Source organism: Bombus bifarius, unplaced genomic scaffold (assembly GCF_011952205.1).
Source record: "Bombus bifarius isolate JDL3187 unplaced genomic scaffold, Bbif_JDL3187 scf7180000008014, whole genome shotgun sequence".
Lineage (NCBI taxonomy): Eukaryota > Metazoa > Arthropoda > Insecta > Hymenoptera > Apidae > Bombus > Bombus bifarius.
The window spans coordinates 1,235,605-1,255,572 of record NW_022884390.1 but is presented as its reverse complement, the minus strand read 5'-3'; the positions used below and the strand labels follow the sequence as shown (position 1 = coordinate 1,255,572).

The window sequence follows — 19,968 nt, the reverse complement described above, 5'->3', positions numbered from 1 at the left end:
AGATAACCCTACTGAATATTAATTCTTACTAAAACATTTCAAAATGTTTTATATAATGCATACAATATACAATACATAAATGTTTTCTATGGTAAATGTTAAAATACTTTCGTGAGCCACTGTATATCTATATATATCTATCTATATATATCTATCTATATATATCTATCTATCTATCTATATATATCTCATTCGCATTTAATATTTGAAATTTTCTAAAAATATACCTCTCTCAATAATTGGTCAGATGAGACCCGACATATGGCCAGTTATATTATCGAAGCAATAGTCTATCTTGTGTGCGTTCATATACAACGTAAAGAAACGTGAAACAATCAAAAGTCATTTCGATTGTCTTTGTTGAAGTAAAAGAATAATCAACTACGTGCTGAAATATGAGCTCTTCCTCCACTGCAGATTACAGCTTACATTGGGAACAATGCAACATTGAGTTAGACAGTCTCAAATGCGCACGAGTTTGTGAGTAACTCTGCATTATAATATTGATTAACAGCTTTGTAATACTTTGTAGTACATCCTTCTTATATCAAAAACCATGAATGTGCAAATTTTCATCTATTCGGTAAAAAGATTGGCTAAAATGCCATTTTTCTGTGCTCTTAACTATACAGATTAAAACAACGAATGTAACATAACAATTGTACTATGAGTGTGTTTATGAATTTGAACCTAACCTCTTAATGCTCGGATTTGATAAACATATATTAATACAGATATTTGAACAATAATAAACATGTATTATACTACTTCGATTAGGGTGTTTCTATCATATATTAATATACAGAGGTTACAAAAATTTACTTTCTAATGAAGTATTTTGGTTATTAGATTCTACATTTCATTTTCATAGCATTAAATTTGTATAGTCATATGAAATATATTACTAAAGTATTACTAAATAATACAGAATTTAATATAGAGGATTATCCACTTAAGAAACCGCGCTCGCGAGAACTTGGAAAATAGCAATATGTAGATTTACTACTACAATTAAAACATGGCATGCGCCATCTGTGAGCTGCTACTAGAGCTAGTTAGTTATAGGTTATAACACAGGGGGAGTTTGGTGTCACCGATATTTTTTATACCTAACGATCTGAACATTTTTTCACGATGTAATTTAAAATTTGGATAATAGATGATAGATAACCCTGTACTTAGATCTAATTGATTAGCATGTAAATATTAGTAATAATACAGTGCTGTGCAAATACTTCTTGCAGCCACTGTATATTAACATCATAAGCAAATTGTCGATCGTGGAGAGGAGAATGAAATTAAATTTTATGCCGTCATTTTAAAGCACTGTTCGCACCATCTGTCGAAGGGTTCTGAAGTTACCTGTCGGAAATATTGACTATCACCGGCATTCAACCTCGATCGATCTCTCGCGTTCGACCAGAGACAAGGTATACAGATTCGACTCATCGTATCGGATTCGTCCGGTTATTATGGCGTAGAATGTTAAGTGATATACCATTTCCTACGAGGATTTTCATCAATTAAATGTAATATTATCAATCTGAAATATCTGTAGTCTTGTTAATTAGCGTGAAGGAAGTGATTCATGCAATTGTAGCTATTCGGTCGCGCCTGCATCAAAGAATGCAGATTCGTTTCAAACGATACATTATCGGCGTCTCGTGCCGGCATAAATTTCGACGGGGAAACACACCGTATAATAGAACACATTCACCAGTATCGAGGTTAAACATTTTCGATCGCTGTCCTGTCAAGTAAGTGATTTCTTAAAATTATATTATACTGTTGATTATACTCTGAAGCTTCTTACACAATAATGTCATTTGTGAAATTTTACAGGTTACAAGTTACAAGTTATTAGTAGTAATTAACTTTCTTTACAACAAATACGATAAATACATATAGTAAACATATGTATACGTGCAATACTATACATATAATACATGTACTACAATTAAATTCTATCAATTACAAGTTAGCTGTCATATTCGATTATATTTTAAGTATTACACTATTTTTATTAATGAATAGTTTTCTAAATAATTGTTTATGACAGTCATTTCCTTTAATCTATATAATATATAAATACATCAAATAGATAACATTTGTACAACTTTATTTGTTTTATTGCTAGTAAGATAATTTATCAGTACCAGTAACTTGTAGCTTATAATTTCTAACAATAAGAATTATATAAACGTAGTTATGTTTATATTGTATAAAATGCTAATATAGTATAATAAAATTATATTATGTATGTATTTTATTATTATGTATATAAATATTTCCATGTCTCAGAAATAGTAAAGGAAATACGTATTTCACGTATAAGAAAGATAAATCGCAAATATAAAAAAAAATTTTGTTCAACTAGTTTTTCGAGAAAATAGAAATTTTCAAAGTATTACTTAATACAAATTTTTTTGATATTTTAATATTATAAAAAATAAACTGACACCTTAAATGAATGTATAGTAATATATTGGAATCTAATAAAATTTCAGTTTTCGATGCGTTCATTTTATATTCGATTAGTTTCATTTATTTACGTCACTTGCACTACTGATGTATCATGTTTATTCAGGATATTAATATGTTAATCTATTCACTTGTCCAATCGAATATTTCGTTACATTATTTCAGAAGTAGTGAATGAACATTCCCACATTCTTTACGTTTATATAAGAAATAATATCATAATATGTGTTTTTTTCAATTTCTTCATTTATAATAGATATAAGTATAGAATATTATCATTACAATTTATTATTACATATATGCTATTAGAAAAATTCATTATTATGAAAAGGATTATAATTTTACCTTTTTTCGACTGTTCAAATAACTGATGGCATAATTATTTTTATCGGGAAATTTACCAAGCAGAAAATTAGTCTGAAAGGAAGTCGTACCTTCTTGACTTTGAATTACATAAGGAATCCGTGTGTACATACCATTCAATGTAGAAAATTAAGTCAAGGTTCTACACGGAAATAAATCTGAGAACGTTTGTGTTTATACCTTGAAAGCCAATGACCCGAAGCAGTGGCGCTTATTCTAAATTTGGATACATTTTTTGATCTTGTTAAAATTGTAATAATATTGTTAAAAAATTTAATATATTTTAAAGTTTGAATGAAATGGATTTATTCTTCGCATCTCTTTATTATAAATATGATATCTTTCTCTAGAATTGATCAATCAATAGTCATATTCATTTCCTTTTTGATCCACGTTTCGTCTAAAATTGATAAATATCAATATCGACAATAGCTTCTCATCGTATAATTTCGTTCAATATATCTTACATATTAAATATAATTATAATATCATATACATAATATAACAAGTTCGGCGTCTATAAACAATGAATTATTTAGTAATTTAGAAAACATCAAATATAATTCTAAAGTCACAAACACAACTAATCCTCTAGTCAGTAACCTGTCCATACCTCTTTATCCAAGATCTACATATCAACATATTACATAACAAGCATAAACAAGAAGTACATATTTAGTAATTTAAAAGACACAAAATACAGTTATAAGACCAAAACTAACACCTCGCATTATTTCAGCTATGTTTCCAGCAACATCTCCACACTATTCCATCCAACATCTACACATCAGCATATCACATAACACAGTCATACCATATCTCAAAGTTTGTCACGCGAAAATTATTAGTAAAAATGGTATTGGGAAAACTAAACGTTGGGCGACATTGTTCCGGAGGAAATATCGAAAGGTAGGAAAGTCTAGTTGTTACGTCGGGCGACCCTCTACCTAGACCAGGCCATACACCGCGGGCCAGACGGACACCAGATGTCCGCTCATCCTTACCGCATACTCTCAATAGTCTTAAGGAAATCTAAGGAATTTTCTACCTAAGGTCCTTCAGACCCAACAAATATCTTTTTTCTAAATCGCTTCTTTAAGAATATCGACACGGGAAAGTTAGTTTTTCTCACGTACGATGCTTCCCATTAGCAGCTTTCTATCGAGGGCGGTTAAGGCCCTTCCTAGTCCACCAACCCTCGTTTATCCAATCAGAAGCAATGTATACTGCCCTCGCTTTCCTGACCAAAAAATGTCATGAACAAATCCGATGACACACCCATTACCAGCTTTCCTACGACACAGCATCGTCACTGTACCTTACTTCCCCTACGCCATCAGGAGGGTCAAGTCAACTACTTCTTCTACACCGCTAGAAAAGTCAACTACTTGTTCTACAACGCTAGAAAAGTCAACAGGTCAGTAACGGGTTAATCAACTATAACAAAACTCTAAGAGCCTTGCTCTATCCTCAACGAATATTGTGCCAGTGTATCGCGTCTCTATACGCTAACTCATTGTCGACGATATATATTACAAGCAACGGTGTAACTTAAGTGGAAAAAATATATAATTTATAATTCTGTGAATCACAGTGTTATACAAACTGAATCGCCCCTATTATCTTAACGGAAATCAGGGGATCGATCAACTCGTGGCGTCGGTTATTATGATCGTAACGGGAATGTACGACTCCCGTTGACGTCTCTCCCCGCGATTGGTCGAAAATACACTAGTTCTTAAAAGGTATACCTTTCTCTCGAACTCTCTGAAACGAGATATCCCACATCGTAGCGTGATTAGTTAAGTACTACATATGCACAATAACATCCAACGACATTGGGCACATCTGGCATTCCTCTCGTTCAATCCTTTTATTCTTCCGTGATTTTCCATCGTTCATCCCATCTTCGGGTGAAAGGGTGTGTCCATGTTATATTCCCGTTGCCGAGTGGGGACACATTGTCGTCTAAACCGAGGAGGATAAATATAATTTATCGAAGCGATCCAGTGATACAGTTAGCGCCGTCTCACGCACGCAATCAGTTTTCGTTCATATTCCATAGTTGTCTGCCGAGGAACATGAATGCACGATTCAGTTTCGTAAAATTACAGAGTTATTGTAATTGCAGAAACAAATGATATTAAGCCAAGGAAAATAAACAAACAGATATCTACCGGCTTACTAATGTCATGATAAAGTCGAGTCGCGAGTGGGAATTTAGATAAAGATCTGGACAAGTGACGAAGAAAGTGCTTCTTCGTTCGCTCGAAGAGCAGAAACAATTTTCTTGTGTCGGTTGTATGTGCTTTCTGGTAAGAAATTCTAAAGAGCTATCGGTGCTAAATTATTGGAATTCCTATATCAAATAGTGTGCTGCTTATTAACATGGAAACCCGTCGACGAGCTGAGTACGGTTCTTGTAAGTGATTCGGCGAATTCATCATTTTTTTATTCTTCTATTTTTGCACATTCTTTGGAACAAATATTGATGTTTTGTATATAACGAATTCAGTATTAGGAAGTTATAGGTACATACGCACGTGATCGACTTAGTTTTTTACTTTCACACGTACATATTCATTTCGAATATCTGGAATATTACAGATTGTTCAATAAAACATTAAATTATAGTAAGGATCTTAAGTTTTTTTTTTTTTATTTATTTGTTGAAATTACAATCAATTCTCGCGTTGAGAACGGATCTTAAGTTGAAATAAAACTCGAATGGGATTTTTGATGCTTTATTTTGCAAGTTTGTTATATTTTATTCAGGCTACATGTTTCATGATTTAAAATCTACCTTGGAAAATATATTGTTACGAAACTTTCTTCGCTCTCCTTATTTCGACGATAACAACATGATATTATGTATTTGCGATGATGTTACGCACACCTATTTGCTGCTGTTCGTTTTGTTCTTTAACAATTACGAAAGTTGTACAAATTATTGATCATACGCTCATCTCCCTTATCACCTGAGATAGCTTAGAATTGATATACATCAGTATGAACAGTACTTATTTTTATTTAACGATTTCATGATTACGATGTTACATGTATGATATTATTAATATTTCATTAGTGAAATCTATAATATTCTTCTGTAATTAATTCTTCTATTTTGTTCTTCTAATTCTACCATATTACAATTTTTTATCATTCCGTGATAAAAATACTATCCAAAATAAAGTGTAGAATTTCCTAGATCCAATCATCCGACATTGCTATATTTATACATTTGTATAGAAACCGGCGTGCAGTCAATGATTTCCAGGTAATAACAGGATACCGTGAATAATCTGTTATGAACACGAAGAATGCAATAATAAGAAAATAAGAACTTCCCATTGAAAACTCGCAGAAATTCTATAACGAAAAGGCGGCGCACAAACGAATGACGTTATTAATTGAGATTCTAGGACATTCGTATCTCGAGGTAATGGGCTTAACAACTCGGTACGATTTCTTGAAATTAATCTTTACGCGCATCACACTTCTTCAATGTGCATTGCCGACTAATTAATTGTTTCAACTATATTATGAAACCCTTTTGCTCCTGCGGAATATTCTCTTTGTTGGCTTATTTAATTTGTAATCAATATAATAATCCTCTAAGATGTTGGGTAAAATAGTAGAGAAGAAAAGCGGATAAATTACGTGAAACTTTATGACTGCTATATTTAGCTAAGTAAATTTTATATCTAGGTATTAAAATATTTTTCCATGGTTATTATTGGATATCTTTAAAACGGTACAAGAATCAATTCTAAAATTGTCGTTCCCTCGGGGCGATTGATTTTTCAGGCGGAATTCCTGCGAACTGCGGTAAATCAAGCTTAGGTACCTTATATTGGAACGGTTTCTTGTAAATCAATCTCGCAGTTAAGAGTTTTTGTTTCGATCAAGGACAGGTTCGCCAAAATCTCTGTAGGCAAATTTTTAGGTAATGTTTACTTCTATGAGTAATTAAATAATAGTAGCGATAGATAATAAATAAGTTTATAAATAATCATCCAGATAATTTTCTAGACAATTATATAAAAGAAAGGTATTATAAATATGACGTAAAATTCTCATACTTCATAAAGAGAATAGAAACCATTCTGAGCATGCTATATTTGCTTATGATCAGTAATTTATCAACATGTTAGTCACACGCCTGATATCGGTCGAAGCGAGGGTAATATCAAAACAAGTGAACAGTTTCATTTCAAAGTGAATTTTCACTGTAGGGATCAGGTTTTAAATAGATCAGTCGGTAGCAATACAAGTAGGTTAGGGATACCCTGACCATGACTGCGGGCGACGCGTTTCTCTTCGATGGAAATGATCCTGGACGCTTGCCATGAGAAGCCCATAAGTAAAATTACCTACCAGCTATATTGCTCCCCAGTTTTCTTTAGCGGAAATTATTTCGCGCCTATAACTTCTTTACGAGTCTTGTGTTTCAGAATGAAGCTTTCCAACATTTCTATATCATAAATTAACTTTCTGTTGCAACTTAGAGGTACTGTATATGTTTTCCTATTATCCGCTTGATGAGCCTTTTATACGTAGTTACAAAATTTAAGGTGTTAAAAATGTTTACAAATCGTTAAAAGGACGATAAATTTGTTTGAACATCGGTCAAATATTAGTTTACATTTTCATCCGTTCTTTGATGTAGATGTATCATATGATGTAAACGAAGCTGTTGCAATTGCTGTTGCAAGAAGACACGTGATTGCTTTCGGTTTATCTTCGAAAATCCATAAAAATTCCGGAAATACATTTAAGAAAAGTTAAGTGAAACTAATAGATATTGTATTTATATATAATAAAAAATTAACGTTTAAATTTAAAAGAACTTTATTTATGATATCTAATGAAAATCCTGTTCCTGATTTATTGTACTGATTTATTCACTGCATTGAAAATAATAATCTTTTCATTCCTTCAAAGTGCGTCTCTTTATTCCTCAAATCAAATACACGCGATCCTTGTAATATATCTTCATTTGAAAGTAATTGATCTAAATGGAAAGGAAATCATAAGTATAGAATTTTTAGCATAGAAAAGAATGTTTTATTATAACGCTATAAAAACCTGTTTAAAGTCATCAATAACTTATGTAAGCAAATTTCATTCACATTCATCATTTGGATATCGTATAAGATATATATAACATATAATCATCTTAAAATCATAGTTTTGAGAATCTGACAAAAAAAATTTTATTTATGTATTAATAATATTAAAATGTTTATTAATATAATGTTAATTATATATAGTATATAATTGAAAAAAAGAATTTAATTAAATAGTAATATTTAGATAGATATATATTGTGATTTATTAATAATCATTCGCAATAAGGAATTTGCATCTAATTTACATATGTTATTCAATTATAAGTTCATTCGGGTAGTTAATCTAACTTACCCACAGATGACCGAAAATGTTCGGCGATCGTCGGCTAACTTCGTGGTTTGTCGTTGATGTTTGTCGATGCCGTTTCGCGGCGTTCTTATTCAGTATACTGGTGTCTTTCACTGCTGTCATTTAACGTAATTTAGTTGTATGCCAAGTACATATTTCGTTATTCAATCTTTTCATTGTCGTAATATTAGACTAAATACTGGTGTCTTCAACTCGAAAAGTGCTTTTTCATCTGATTCCTTTTATTTTTTTCCTTTATTCCGTGAAGAGTGTAGATTGTTGATCTTCGTTATGAGTTCGCGCGTTCAACCGCACACTCCTCCAAACTGCTCCAAAATGGTAAATACAGTTGCACATTTATAATTATTCATCGGCATATGTCTGCTGCTTCGTATACGAATGTGAATGAATTAAATTCATTTAATTTCACCTAACGATTATTTATATTTATGCGGTTTTCTTTTCCTTGTTTTCAGTTCAACTTGTTGACCTGAACTATATATAAAGAAATAATCTCAATTTCCTCTTTTTCTTATTTTATGTCACAATAGACTCTATATTTTATGATGATATCATATTTTTAAACTTTTGCTTAATACTTGTCCTGTGTTTCATTTTGACAAAATGTACAGTCAGTAACAAAAGTACACATACATCTTTTACATTAAAATGAAGACATTAGCTCCAGTAATTTTGTTTCAAATTAAATTTTGTATTAATAGAGCCAAATACATATTTGGAAAAATAACACAATCCTTCAGGAAGTAAAAAAATAATACAAAATCTCACAAAAGAGTATATACGCCTGTTATTTTTACATGAAATCATAAAGACAGATATTAAATATTAAATTAATCTCGTAGGTATATCTTCTTGATATACATTACTAACCGCCTGCAATCTTATCGATCCTGTATTGATAAAATTTAAGGTTGTAGTTTCTTACATGGCGTCCTAGAACTTTTACAAGTTACAATACTTTTATATCTCTTTAATTCTTTCTAGAAATACATCAATATACCAAAAAAATTTCACCTTATATTAAGATATAAGTATAAATTCTTTTAATCTTTTCTGAAAAACGGCGAAGAGTGCTTTTGCTGTATATAAATGTTTGTGACTGACTGTATCTATTCTTTATCATATGGGTATTCATAACTCACACGAACATGTTAGCGCGAAGTTCTCGGCAATTTGTTAATCTCGTGCATATTCGTGCATAATGACGTGATGTAGATATTCGTCGGGCGTATCAGATTATGTTAGTCATTTTTTGCAAGTAACAACTTACATATCACTCTGATTTAGCAACGTGAATATTTAATTTCGTGTGTGAGCCGTAACAGCAAGCTCTCTATGCGTTCTACGGTCCCTGTATTTTTAGTGATATTGGCACGTATCTCTGAACTATATTAGTTGCAACATACCCAATGGCATTGTAGGCAATTCGTTATGGTCTTTTTACGGAAAATTTCATTGCAAGTGTTTCCAATAGACATTCGTAGGAAACTATACCTAAAGGAATTTCTCTTTATTTTCTATACCTAAAACAACTTTTCTTTTTATATTTATCACAATCTATGAATTAATTTCAAGAGTGTTATTAGAATTCATTTGATTTTCTCGCTGCCTCTGAAACAGACAATGAGAATAGTATAAAACAAATATAAATGTATAATTAGAATCAGTATAGCATCTGGTTTAATCTTATTTTTAAATATTTGAAATCCACGGTTTTTATCCAGTTTACCTAATCAATGCCATACACTTTTTCATACGATGCAGTTACACTTTGCACCCATTGATAGACCTCTGATGATTAATGTACACTATACTACATTTGTAATTCAGATATGAAAGGATCTAAACATTGTAGTATGTATATAATTCGTTGCTGAAGTTATCTTTCGATATTTATAAAGAGGAACGTAGTTCGAATACCTTTGAGCATGTGTATAATTCGAAAAAAAATAACATTGTCGAAGTGCTTGGAGAAGAATCTCTTTTTCTCTCGTTGTTTATCTTGGTCCAATCTCCACAAACTTTTTCTTTTTTTTTTTTGTTCAACAACACCACAGTCAAGGTTAAATTAGCGGGAATAGTTACGCGAAAAAAACTGGTTTCATATGCAAGTACATAATTGGTCTCTGAAACTCACTAAAATAAATCACCAGTCAAATTGTATATGAAAGCATATACAATTTAAAAAAATGGAGATTACTTTGAAATCTTCGAAACACATGACGCACTACGCGAAGACATTTAATTTTGCTCAATGAAAATTTCGTGTATTGCTTATTACATATTTTAAAATTATGGCTTGGTCCAGTTACGAGAAGCATCCTATCTATTAAGTAACTGTCTCTTTGTTTCTCGTTTTCAATAGATAATTTTAGTTTCAGTTATTTTTACCCGAAATGCTACTTATCTTTTTAAGTACCAACGTATTTTTAGCTACGATATATGTGTGACGATTTTACTTGGTACAATGACCCAGCAAAACGAAAATATATCAATTGCTGAATCAGTTCGATTGATAACTATGAGACGGAAAAAAGAAAACATTACCTTTGTATCTCAATACTCGGGCCTTTATGTGGCGTTTGGATAAAAGAGATTGCGGGAAATGTATCGTTTGCGTAATAGCGCGTAAATGAAAGAGAACGTTGTGCGTGCAGCGCCCCCATCATTCGATTGCTATTAACGACCGTTGGAAATGATACAGACGAGATTCAAAATCTCTTTAAATTAAATCTCATTCTTTCCTCGTTCCATGTCTCCTACGTGTTGCACGGTCACCGTGAACGTAAAGTTAAAGTGAGAACTTCATTTCTCGAAGGCGTTAATTGACCGTCCAACAGTGAAGGTTATACACACTATCGTATAATAGTTCACGAAGTTGTCTGAACTAAGTATGTATGTATTTGCGAAACTTCTATGTTCATATCGTATATGTTATATAAAATATTTTGCAATTTCATTAACACTGTAATGATATACAACTGTCATGATTGTATCGATCATATTTAGAATCAATCTGAAAATTTATATGCAAGTACATGCATTTTCTGCGTAAATATCACATACTTAGTAAAAGATTAATAAAGTAGCATAAGTAGCTGATAAATGTTCAAAATGATCCTATTAAATATTTAGGCTTACCAATATGCCTCAATATTAGGTATATTAATAGATAATTGACTATGTAAATATTTTTGTGATCTCTGCAAGATATATATATATATATATCTTATATATCGTGTATATATATATATATATATCGTATATATATATATACACGATAACATTTTGTAACTTCTATGTATTTTTTCAGATTTGTTTCAAACTTTAGCAACATAATCATCATAATCGACTCTTGTTACAATGCTAATGAAATTTCAAAATTTTTCGTATAACACACATAGTATATCTATAAAAAGTCTCGATAAGTGTTTGAATACTTTTGTGAGCTACTGTATGAAAGGAAGATTAGCATTATTTTCTATAGACTTAGCACAATCATAAAGATAAGCACGCGTATTGCCCGAAAGTGTTACATATATTAGGTTGTCCGAAAAGTGTCTTTCTTTTACAGACACGTCTTTTACAACGACGCATCTTTATACAAACATGAAAACTAATCTGTCGAACGTGTTGTGATCTTTATTTTGATAGAACGAAATGGATCATACGTAATTCGATAAAGTAATATGAAACGGAAAATGTGCATCCATTATTTCCTTATAAAACGAAAGAAACTTTTTGGACGACCTAATACAAGTAAAACAATACAATAACGCGTGACGGTAAACAATACAGCGCAGTAGCTCCCTTGCCCCTGTGCCGCCCCGCTAGTCTTTTTCCCAACAATGCGCAGTACAAATAGCCGACTAAAAGAAGCAATGAATATAGTAATAAAATGAAAGAAGCATAAATGTAAAGAGTGAAAACGATTGGGTCAACGTTATCACGGGTCAAGAAATAATTGTCCCGCCAAAACCAGTTTCTCCATTCACTTTCTCTCTTTAGAAACATGCCATTCACTGCATTAAGGTGTGTTCTCGCATGTAGAATGTTATACAGAAAATATGCACGTGTCATGAAAAGTTGATTCTTAGTTGACATAATTCCTCGCCAAGTGCATTGAAATAAATTTAATCTATGCATATTGTTCATATATAAAGATATTTTTTAATCTTTCCAAAGTTAAATTTCAGGTACAAATAATTACCATAAAATAAATTTACACAATGTAAACAATTAGATTTAAATTAAATTACACAATGTAACATAGCATTTATTAAATTTTGTTCCTATAGCTGATTAAAATCATATTATAATTTTTGATACAGACCTATATTTAATACGTTATAATTTTATACAGATATTATATTTTTCTAAATTTACAATGTAGTATAGACTTTATTTGAAATATTCAACAACTTACAAAATTCGTGAAATACTTTGGAATCCTATAAAAGCTATTTGAATGAATTGATACGTAAGAAGACAAGTAGTTTGTCAGGAAAAAGATGATAGAAAGTCTAATTCTAGTTAAATGTTTCTTAACACTCGTTACGAATTTTTCTAACAATCCAATATTTTATATACTTTTGTACATTCTATACGTTCTGTGTATACATTTTGCACTATTAAATTTCTCATAAATGTATAAATGTCCGCAGTTTAATAATTAGTTACCGTTATTTCAAAATCTACATATAATCTAATGTAACGCTCTTTTTTTGTTTTAGCTTTTATCAGAGCTACGCAAGAAACAAGCCTGATGTCCATATGGTCGACAAGCACTGGACGCAATTCAGTGTTTGGCGCGGAGGACGGAGCAGTACTCCCCTCCTCGCACTTACCCATCCACGTACACGTGGCACGCACACATCTGCGCAACGCTGACGGTCACTGCTTCCATAAGCGGTTTCACAACTGTCAGGTCGGTAATTCTCCCCTTGTCTCTTTGATCTCGCAGTTCGTTTCCTTTTTATCTCTCTCCGGGTATTACGCTAGATATTATACGGTTATCTCGTAGTCTTCTTCCATAACACCTTATATGTACGTTTTGACATATACAGTTTTCACCTGCGACAACTTTTTCGTTTATTTTCTCGTTTATTAGGATTATATCGTTCACCCGCATGTGCATTGGCAGATGCTTGGTCATTTTGAACCGGCTTTGATACTACAAGCAACTCCAGCGAATCTTATCGCTGAAATATAAATATTGATACTTTTGATGTGCTGTAGAAGATACTTCAAACGTTCCGCATGGTAGTCAAATAACGTATTCCGGGTATTACAGATGTTATGATTATGTTATGAATATTTGCGTTTGTAAATAATTTTAAGATAGAACAAAATTGTTTATATATTACAATTGCATAGAAGAAAGATGCAGAATTATCTGAAGAGTTCTATGTTAGTATTAATGTGTATAACGTATGGACAACTAGCTCGCTGATAAAGTACACATTCACAATTTAAGAAAATTAAAAAAGCATGTTGAGGTGATAATAAATGTACAATACAATCATATGAATTTATGGTAATTATCGATATCTCATCAACATATCTTATCAATGATTCCGATGAATTTTTAACACCTTGTAGGAATCAACGCTTGAACTTTTTCCTATACATATAACCGCCGCTCAGGCTTAGTTTTCTAGATATTCGTAATAAACTGTCGGTACCGCTACAGCTAATTCTGCCTATATTTGGTGACGATATATGTACTAGTATTAATTGCCGATATTAATGCTTAGATAGTACGAAACCGTTATTAATATATTAGATATAATATTGGTCGTTTGGAACCTTTTTATATATATAATATGCTTGTCAGAGTAGTCGGTCCTCAAAGTATTAAATTGTGAATCTTCTTAATAGGATAAACGTCCATGTATTATACGTATATAATAATATTAACATATCCATGAAAGCAATTCGCTTTGGATAATTCTACGTCTGTCTCCATATCCTATTCGTCAGAATTGCCAAGCGTCTACTATCTCACTAAGAATTAATAAAAACTCCTTAGAATCTCCAATATTGAAATATAAAATTCAGTCGACTTTATGATTACAAACAATAACGTATATTGAATACTCCATGTGTTTGCTATTCAATTGAACTCCAACTCCAAGAGATCATTTTGTTTGTTGCCCGCCTTGATTCGATAAATCATGCTCTCTTGATATCATTGTTTAAAACTCAATTCCGTTGACGATTTACGATCTGGTGAACAAAGTACTACGTGTTAAAACTCATGAGAGTCGTTGATGATCTTTACCTGGAAGATATTCATGTTGTCGACAGAGAAGCAGAAAATTGAATATTATCTAACGTTCATGGAATCCTTGTAAATACCGATAAGATCAATCGAAACTGTTTCTTAAATTATATCGCTACCAATCGCTTCCTTAGTTTGTAATGAAACATAATCATTTATATCGCATAATTATTCTCGCGTTAACGATCGTGTTCTCGGCAACGAATTCACTTACATAAAATACAGACATACACGAAATACGTATAAACAACTTTGCGTTAGCGGAAGCTTGATGTATAAAGTATTATGTGTATACTAACTGTGGATGTGCGTGAATCGATGTTCAGAGGAATTGATTTATTACATGTTGTGTACAAGACTAACCGTAATCTCAATTCATAAATTTACTCCACTGATTTAAATGAACAAGAATTATATATAGTTATAAATTATTTATATAAATATAGAAGTTAAATGTAAAAAGAATATATCTTTCCGTTCTCTAGATTTATTTTATATAGATTAAAAATGTTCATTTTCTAACAATTTACTACAATTACTAATTAGTTGAAAGATTGTATTATTCTGTTTTTTCTTTCATTGGTGTATTGTACTTGATTATATCGTGCTGTCGCTTGCCAGATTTCCCACAGATTCAATCTATCAGTATTTAGATGAATCTCTCTCTCTCTCTCTTGCGTTGTATCTAGAGGCTTTCCATTAATTTTCCTTGTTATTTGTTTGGTTCAGCACCCGTTGGTTTTTTGTCCTACACAGGACTTTTGGCAAGCTCTCCTGTTGGCACCGACGTTGCCATCTACTTTCGGTACGTGCCTTTCTTTCTTACGTGTTTGTACAGTTGAACGCCAATTATCCAAACGCTGATTACCTCTAGATGTACAATTATCTTAGATGTATTTTTAACAACGATTTTACTATACGGACGGTGTACCACGATTCTGAAATGCCGAATGGATACCACCGTTGTTGGTCTCCCGCTATTTCAAAACGGCAAACATAGTTAGGATACTTACGTGTAAGTTTCATGATTGTGATTCAAATTTAAAAATAATTTATTCTAATACTCAAGATACAGGCTTTCCATGAATCAACTTTTATATTTATAACTTCCTAAACATTTTGTAGAAATCAGTATGCCATATAACAATTTTCTGATTTTCCCAAAGATGTGAAATTTCTTAATGAAATTTTAAAGGGGAAAAAATTGACTGATACAAAATTTAATAGACAAACGGCAATACAATATAATATATATTGTATATTATATATAATATATGTACCAATAATTGTATAATATATAATATAATTATTAATTATAATATTATAGTATAAATCAGTGAAGTTTCAATTGAATCATATAATTGGTCACTATACTCACGCGATACTTGAGACACAAGTTAGCGTACTGTTTTCGATTAAGCATATTATGCAACCATTCGCTTCCATTCAATTCTATTTTACAAACGTTGTGTTAATAATCCCTCTATATTGTCTGTCATTCTTTTCTGTCAACCAGTCAAAGATGTCGCAGTCGGGAGATGGCCTTCACACGCCGGGTTATCTCTCTTGGAGAAAACTGCAGCTCAGTCGAGCGAAACTTAAAGCGTCGAGCAAGACGTCTGCTCTACTTTCCGGCTTTGCCATGGTACATAACTGGATATTTTAATAAATCTCTTTTTCGGTAATCTAAAATACCTCTGAATCATCAAAACTTTAGAACAATACTTTTTTTTAGGTTTTAGCTCTTTGTTCTCCATTTTAAAAAATAACAGACTTAATAAATTCACATTGTGATAATAACAGTACAATAGTAAAGGGAACAAAGGGAACAGACAAGGGAGGAATATTGATAACAGTAACGTAGATTATAATTTGTTAAAAATGAGTTCAGGAACAAGAAAAGATATATCCCCGCAATATTATTTCAGCATTAATAGAATTTCTTAAAACTTAGTGGTACAGTAAAGTTAATATTTATTTTTTAATTTATATAGAAATAGTTAGTCTAGAATTGAATTAATTCTGCATAAAAATATTGTAAAATTATTTTAAAAAGGACGATTACATATAACAATAAAGGAAATAACTCTGAGCAATTGATTTCATTACACAGATTATAAACTCACTGTTAAATATTTCATACACATTTTAATATATGTTAATAGATATTAATAAATAAATATTTTTCCTTTACAGGTAGCTATGGTGGAAGTACAGTTGAATTCCGATACGAAAGTACCTTCAGAGATGTTAATCGCCTTCGCCGTGTGTACTACGTTGTTGGTTGCGGTTCACATGTTAGCTTTAATGATATCAACGTGTATTTTGCCGAACATCGAGGCTGTATGCAATCTGCATAGCATAAGCTTAGTACACGAATCTCCACACGAACGTCTACACTGGTACATCGAAGTGGCATGGGCGTTTTCTACTCTTCTAGGACTTTTACTATTTTTATTGGAAATTGCTATACTTTGTTGGGTGAAGTTCTATGACTTTTCACAAGTGGCTGCTTGGTCTGCTTGTATCGTGTTAATACCAGTACTAATAATCTTCCTCGCATTTGCGATACATTTTTATCGGAGCTTAGTGGCCCACAAATACGAAGTCACTGTGTCCGGTATAAGAGAACTGGAGTTACTTAAAGAACAAATAGAGTCAACCGATGTTGAAGGTAGAAATGGTGTGAATTTACTACAGACCGCTGGCATGACGCACGTAGTCTGAACATGGTAAAGCACAATCCATGATCTGTGTTACTTTTACAATGTGATAACCTCTCTGAGTGGAGGATAATGAATCTCTAATTATCTGCATATGCTGCATTGTTTAGCTTATACATGTTATTACGTATTAAAACAATTCAAACGATAGATTAGAATGGGTTATGAAGATGAGGATTGGTACTGTATTGAAAGCATCAAAAATGACTGTCTATAATATTTCTCAACACTTTTATTCGCCTACATGCGACAAGTTTGAAAGGGAACACCTGTTTTTTTCAGCGAGCGAAGCGATATATTGCTACCGATGTTCAATTATATCGCAATGAATTTGTACACGTACTGAAAAGTAATTTTTGGTAAAAGGATATATGTATGTATAAACGTGAAACATTCCCCTTCTCGCGTAGCGACTTAACCTATAAGAGCAATGATACGCGATAAGATTTATTGTATAACGTATCCTTAGCTATGGCTCAAAAAGCAACAGTCTTGAATGGGGGTTTATATCTTCCATTGACAATGCGTGACTAGCTCGCATTGAATGTACTTATTATTAATTTGTTCGAAAACATGCCTCTCGTGCGGTATTATTCACAGTTCTTTTTATGTTGTTCGTTTATTTCTTTTCACATAAGTCCCGTGCTCAAGTAACGTTTGAAAAGCTTTTTACGCGGAGACAAAATAATTTTCAGTCTTATTGTCTCTGTCTGTACAAAATTACTGCCGCCGCTAAAGAAGCGGCAATTAAATTATTGTACATAGCTTTTATTGCAAACAAACGGTTTATACGTGTATACATATGTTGATAGAAAGAAATATATGCAAAATTGAAGTACTTTTGCTAGAATAAATTATACAAATAACATCGACTCATTCTGTATTACGTGTTATTTTAAACTGTAAGAATATATGTTCATAAAACGGAATTTAAACAAGGGCACGTGTTTATGGACACGCATATATTCGGAACTATACGCTTCGATGCTCTCTTACAAAAAGGTTCAGTGAAAAAGGATTCCCCCTTTTTGTTATCATATATAGTTTCCGAAGTATCTTGAGCATTGTTAATATCCGTTATCACTTTCAGCTTTGAACCAAATAAAAATTATCATCAATGAATAAAAATTTTACAATAATGTTGATAATTTACTTATAATCGTTACGTACTTCCGGAATAGGATATGGTGTTGGACGAGTTGCGGATTGTCGAAAATCTGCATCTGACATGGTTCCGTTTATGAACCAATCATTTGTCCAGAAACCACGCTGCTCTTGACCGGTAATTATGTGATAAAATGTGCCGTAACCTTCTTTCTTGCCCTTAATAAACTGACCCTCATATTTGTTGCCATTTTCTGCAAAAGTTAAACATCTCACCCACTTTTAATTAGTGTATTGGAAAATAACGATAAGTTATTCGTTATTTATAGCCGAAACATTATTAAGGTCGGTTGTAAAAAGAACAGATGACATCAATTAGGAAACCTTTAACGAGCAATCCCATGCCATGGTAAAAATCATCCTTCCAAGCGCCCTCGTAATAATCTCCATTACAATGCCACATACGGCCATAACCATGTCGTTTATTTCGACAGAAGTCACCTTCATAGTAAGAACCATCTTCGAACCAGTTATGTCCGAATCCTTGCTTTTTTCCAGCCACCCATTGGCCAATATAATATCGATGAATAGTATGGTCTTCTTTTGAAATTTTGCTCAAAATACCGCAACCATGTTTTTTATCATTGAGCCAGCTACCATTGTACATCCATCCATCTCTATGAAATTTCAAACGAAATTGAAATTGTTTTCGAATATGTGAAAAATATCAGAAGACTGTACAAATATTAAATAATATTAATTAATAATAAAAATAAATATTTCAAATGATTATCCTTATTCAGAATTACTTACAGCAGTTGTTCTAATTCATTGACTGTAACACAAATTTTATATATTTTGAAAGCCGCAATAGATTGAAATATATTATACCATAACATTTAATTGTTGCAAAATACAATATTATATTTGCGTAATTTTTTCTGACAATGTTATCTGAATTATTTACATTGAACAAATTTTATTTTGATCATTCTAAAATATTTAGTTCATATCATAATTAATATACCTGTCCACTTCTTTACCTATGCCTTCTCTTATGTCGTCCTTCCATTCGCCAATGTAATGACTTTTGAAAAGTCCTTTGCTTTGAGGGCTAAAAATGGCATGACGCAAACCATTTCTTTTCGAGCTCCCTATTCTCTGCTTAATGTATGAAGTTTTAACGAGTTCTAAAAAAGGCATTGTAACATTTATCAGAGATTTCATTTAAATTTTGAAAACATAATTTTTTTAACAATCATGTTAAAATGGTTAATCTTTCATTTTAAAGTATAATTGATCATTCATTTTGACAACGGCACCACTTTATGATCGAACAAACGAATACGAATAAAATTGAAATATGCAATAAAATATTCGATTTGCAAATGTAAGAATAATATATCAATGTCATGTATTATTAATAATTTTTTATACTTTATGATAAAAAAATTTCGAATAATATACAGTGATTAACCACCTTGAAATGTGCGAACGAAATATTCTTTTCTACTAAGTAATGATGAAAGATATTAATATAAGACCGCTAAAATTCATTGGAAAACTTATACC

General features: G+C 31.8%; 2 protein-coding genes across 3 annotated transcripts; one reads left to right on the top strand and one right to left on the bottom strand.

The window, feature by feature from the left end:
* Positions 1-226: 226 nt before the first annotated feature.
* Positions 227-18,164, top strand: LOC117207043 (calcium release-activated calcium channel protein 1-like). Its single transcript, XM_033446861.1, is given in 6 exon segments — positions 227-480; positions 13,020-13,213; positions 15,299-15,310; positions 15,312-15,374; positions 16,086-16,214; positions 16,766-18,164. Coding segments are annotated over 6 exon segments (1,014 nt in total). The 5' UTR covers positions 227-395; the 3' UTR covers positions 17,297-18,164.
* On the bottom strand, positions 18,126-19,788 carry LOC117207044 (MORN repeat-containing protein 3-like). 2 transcript variants are annotated; one of them, XM_033446862.1, is made up of 4 exons: positions 19,424-19,788; positions 18,781-19,073; positions 18,463-18,650; positions 18,126-18,382 (listed from the first exon to the last, which is right to left on the bottom strand). In XM_033446862.1, the coding sequence occupies exons 1-4, from the start codon at positions 19,621-19,623 to the stop codon at positions 18,209-18,211; spliced, it is 855 nt and encodes a 284-aa protein (XP_033302753.1). In that variant the 5' UTR covers positions 19,624-19,788; the 3' UTR covers positions 18,126-18,208. The 2 variants fall into 2 exon arrangements, with proteins under 2 accessions (XP_033302753.1, XP_033302754.1); XM_033446863.1 differs by lacking the exon at positions 19,424-19,788 and adding an exon at positions 19,210-19,380.
* Between the last annotated feature and the right edge of the window lie 180 nt (positions 19,789-19,968).

What these genes read in the sequence shown, in the direction of transcription:
- LOC117207044 (XM_033446862.1), bottom strand. Translation starts at nt 19,623, where the DNA reads ATGAAATCTCTGATAAATGTTACAATGCCTTTTTTAGAACTCGTTAAA. An exon ending in ATAGGTAAAGAAGTGGACAG is followed by an intron (nt 19,074 to 19,423) that starts GTATATTAATTA and finishes GAAATTTCATAG; the next exon opens with AGATGGATGGATGTACAATG. An exon ending in CACCATATCCTATTCCGGAA is followed by an intron (nt 18,383 to 18,462) that starts GTACGTAACGAT and finishes TTTGGTTCAAAG; the next exon opens with CTGAAAGTGATAACGGATAT.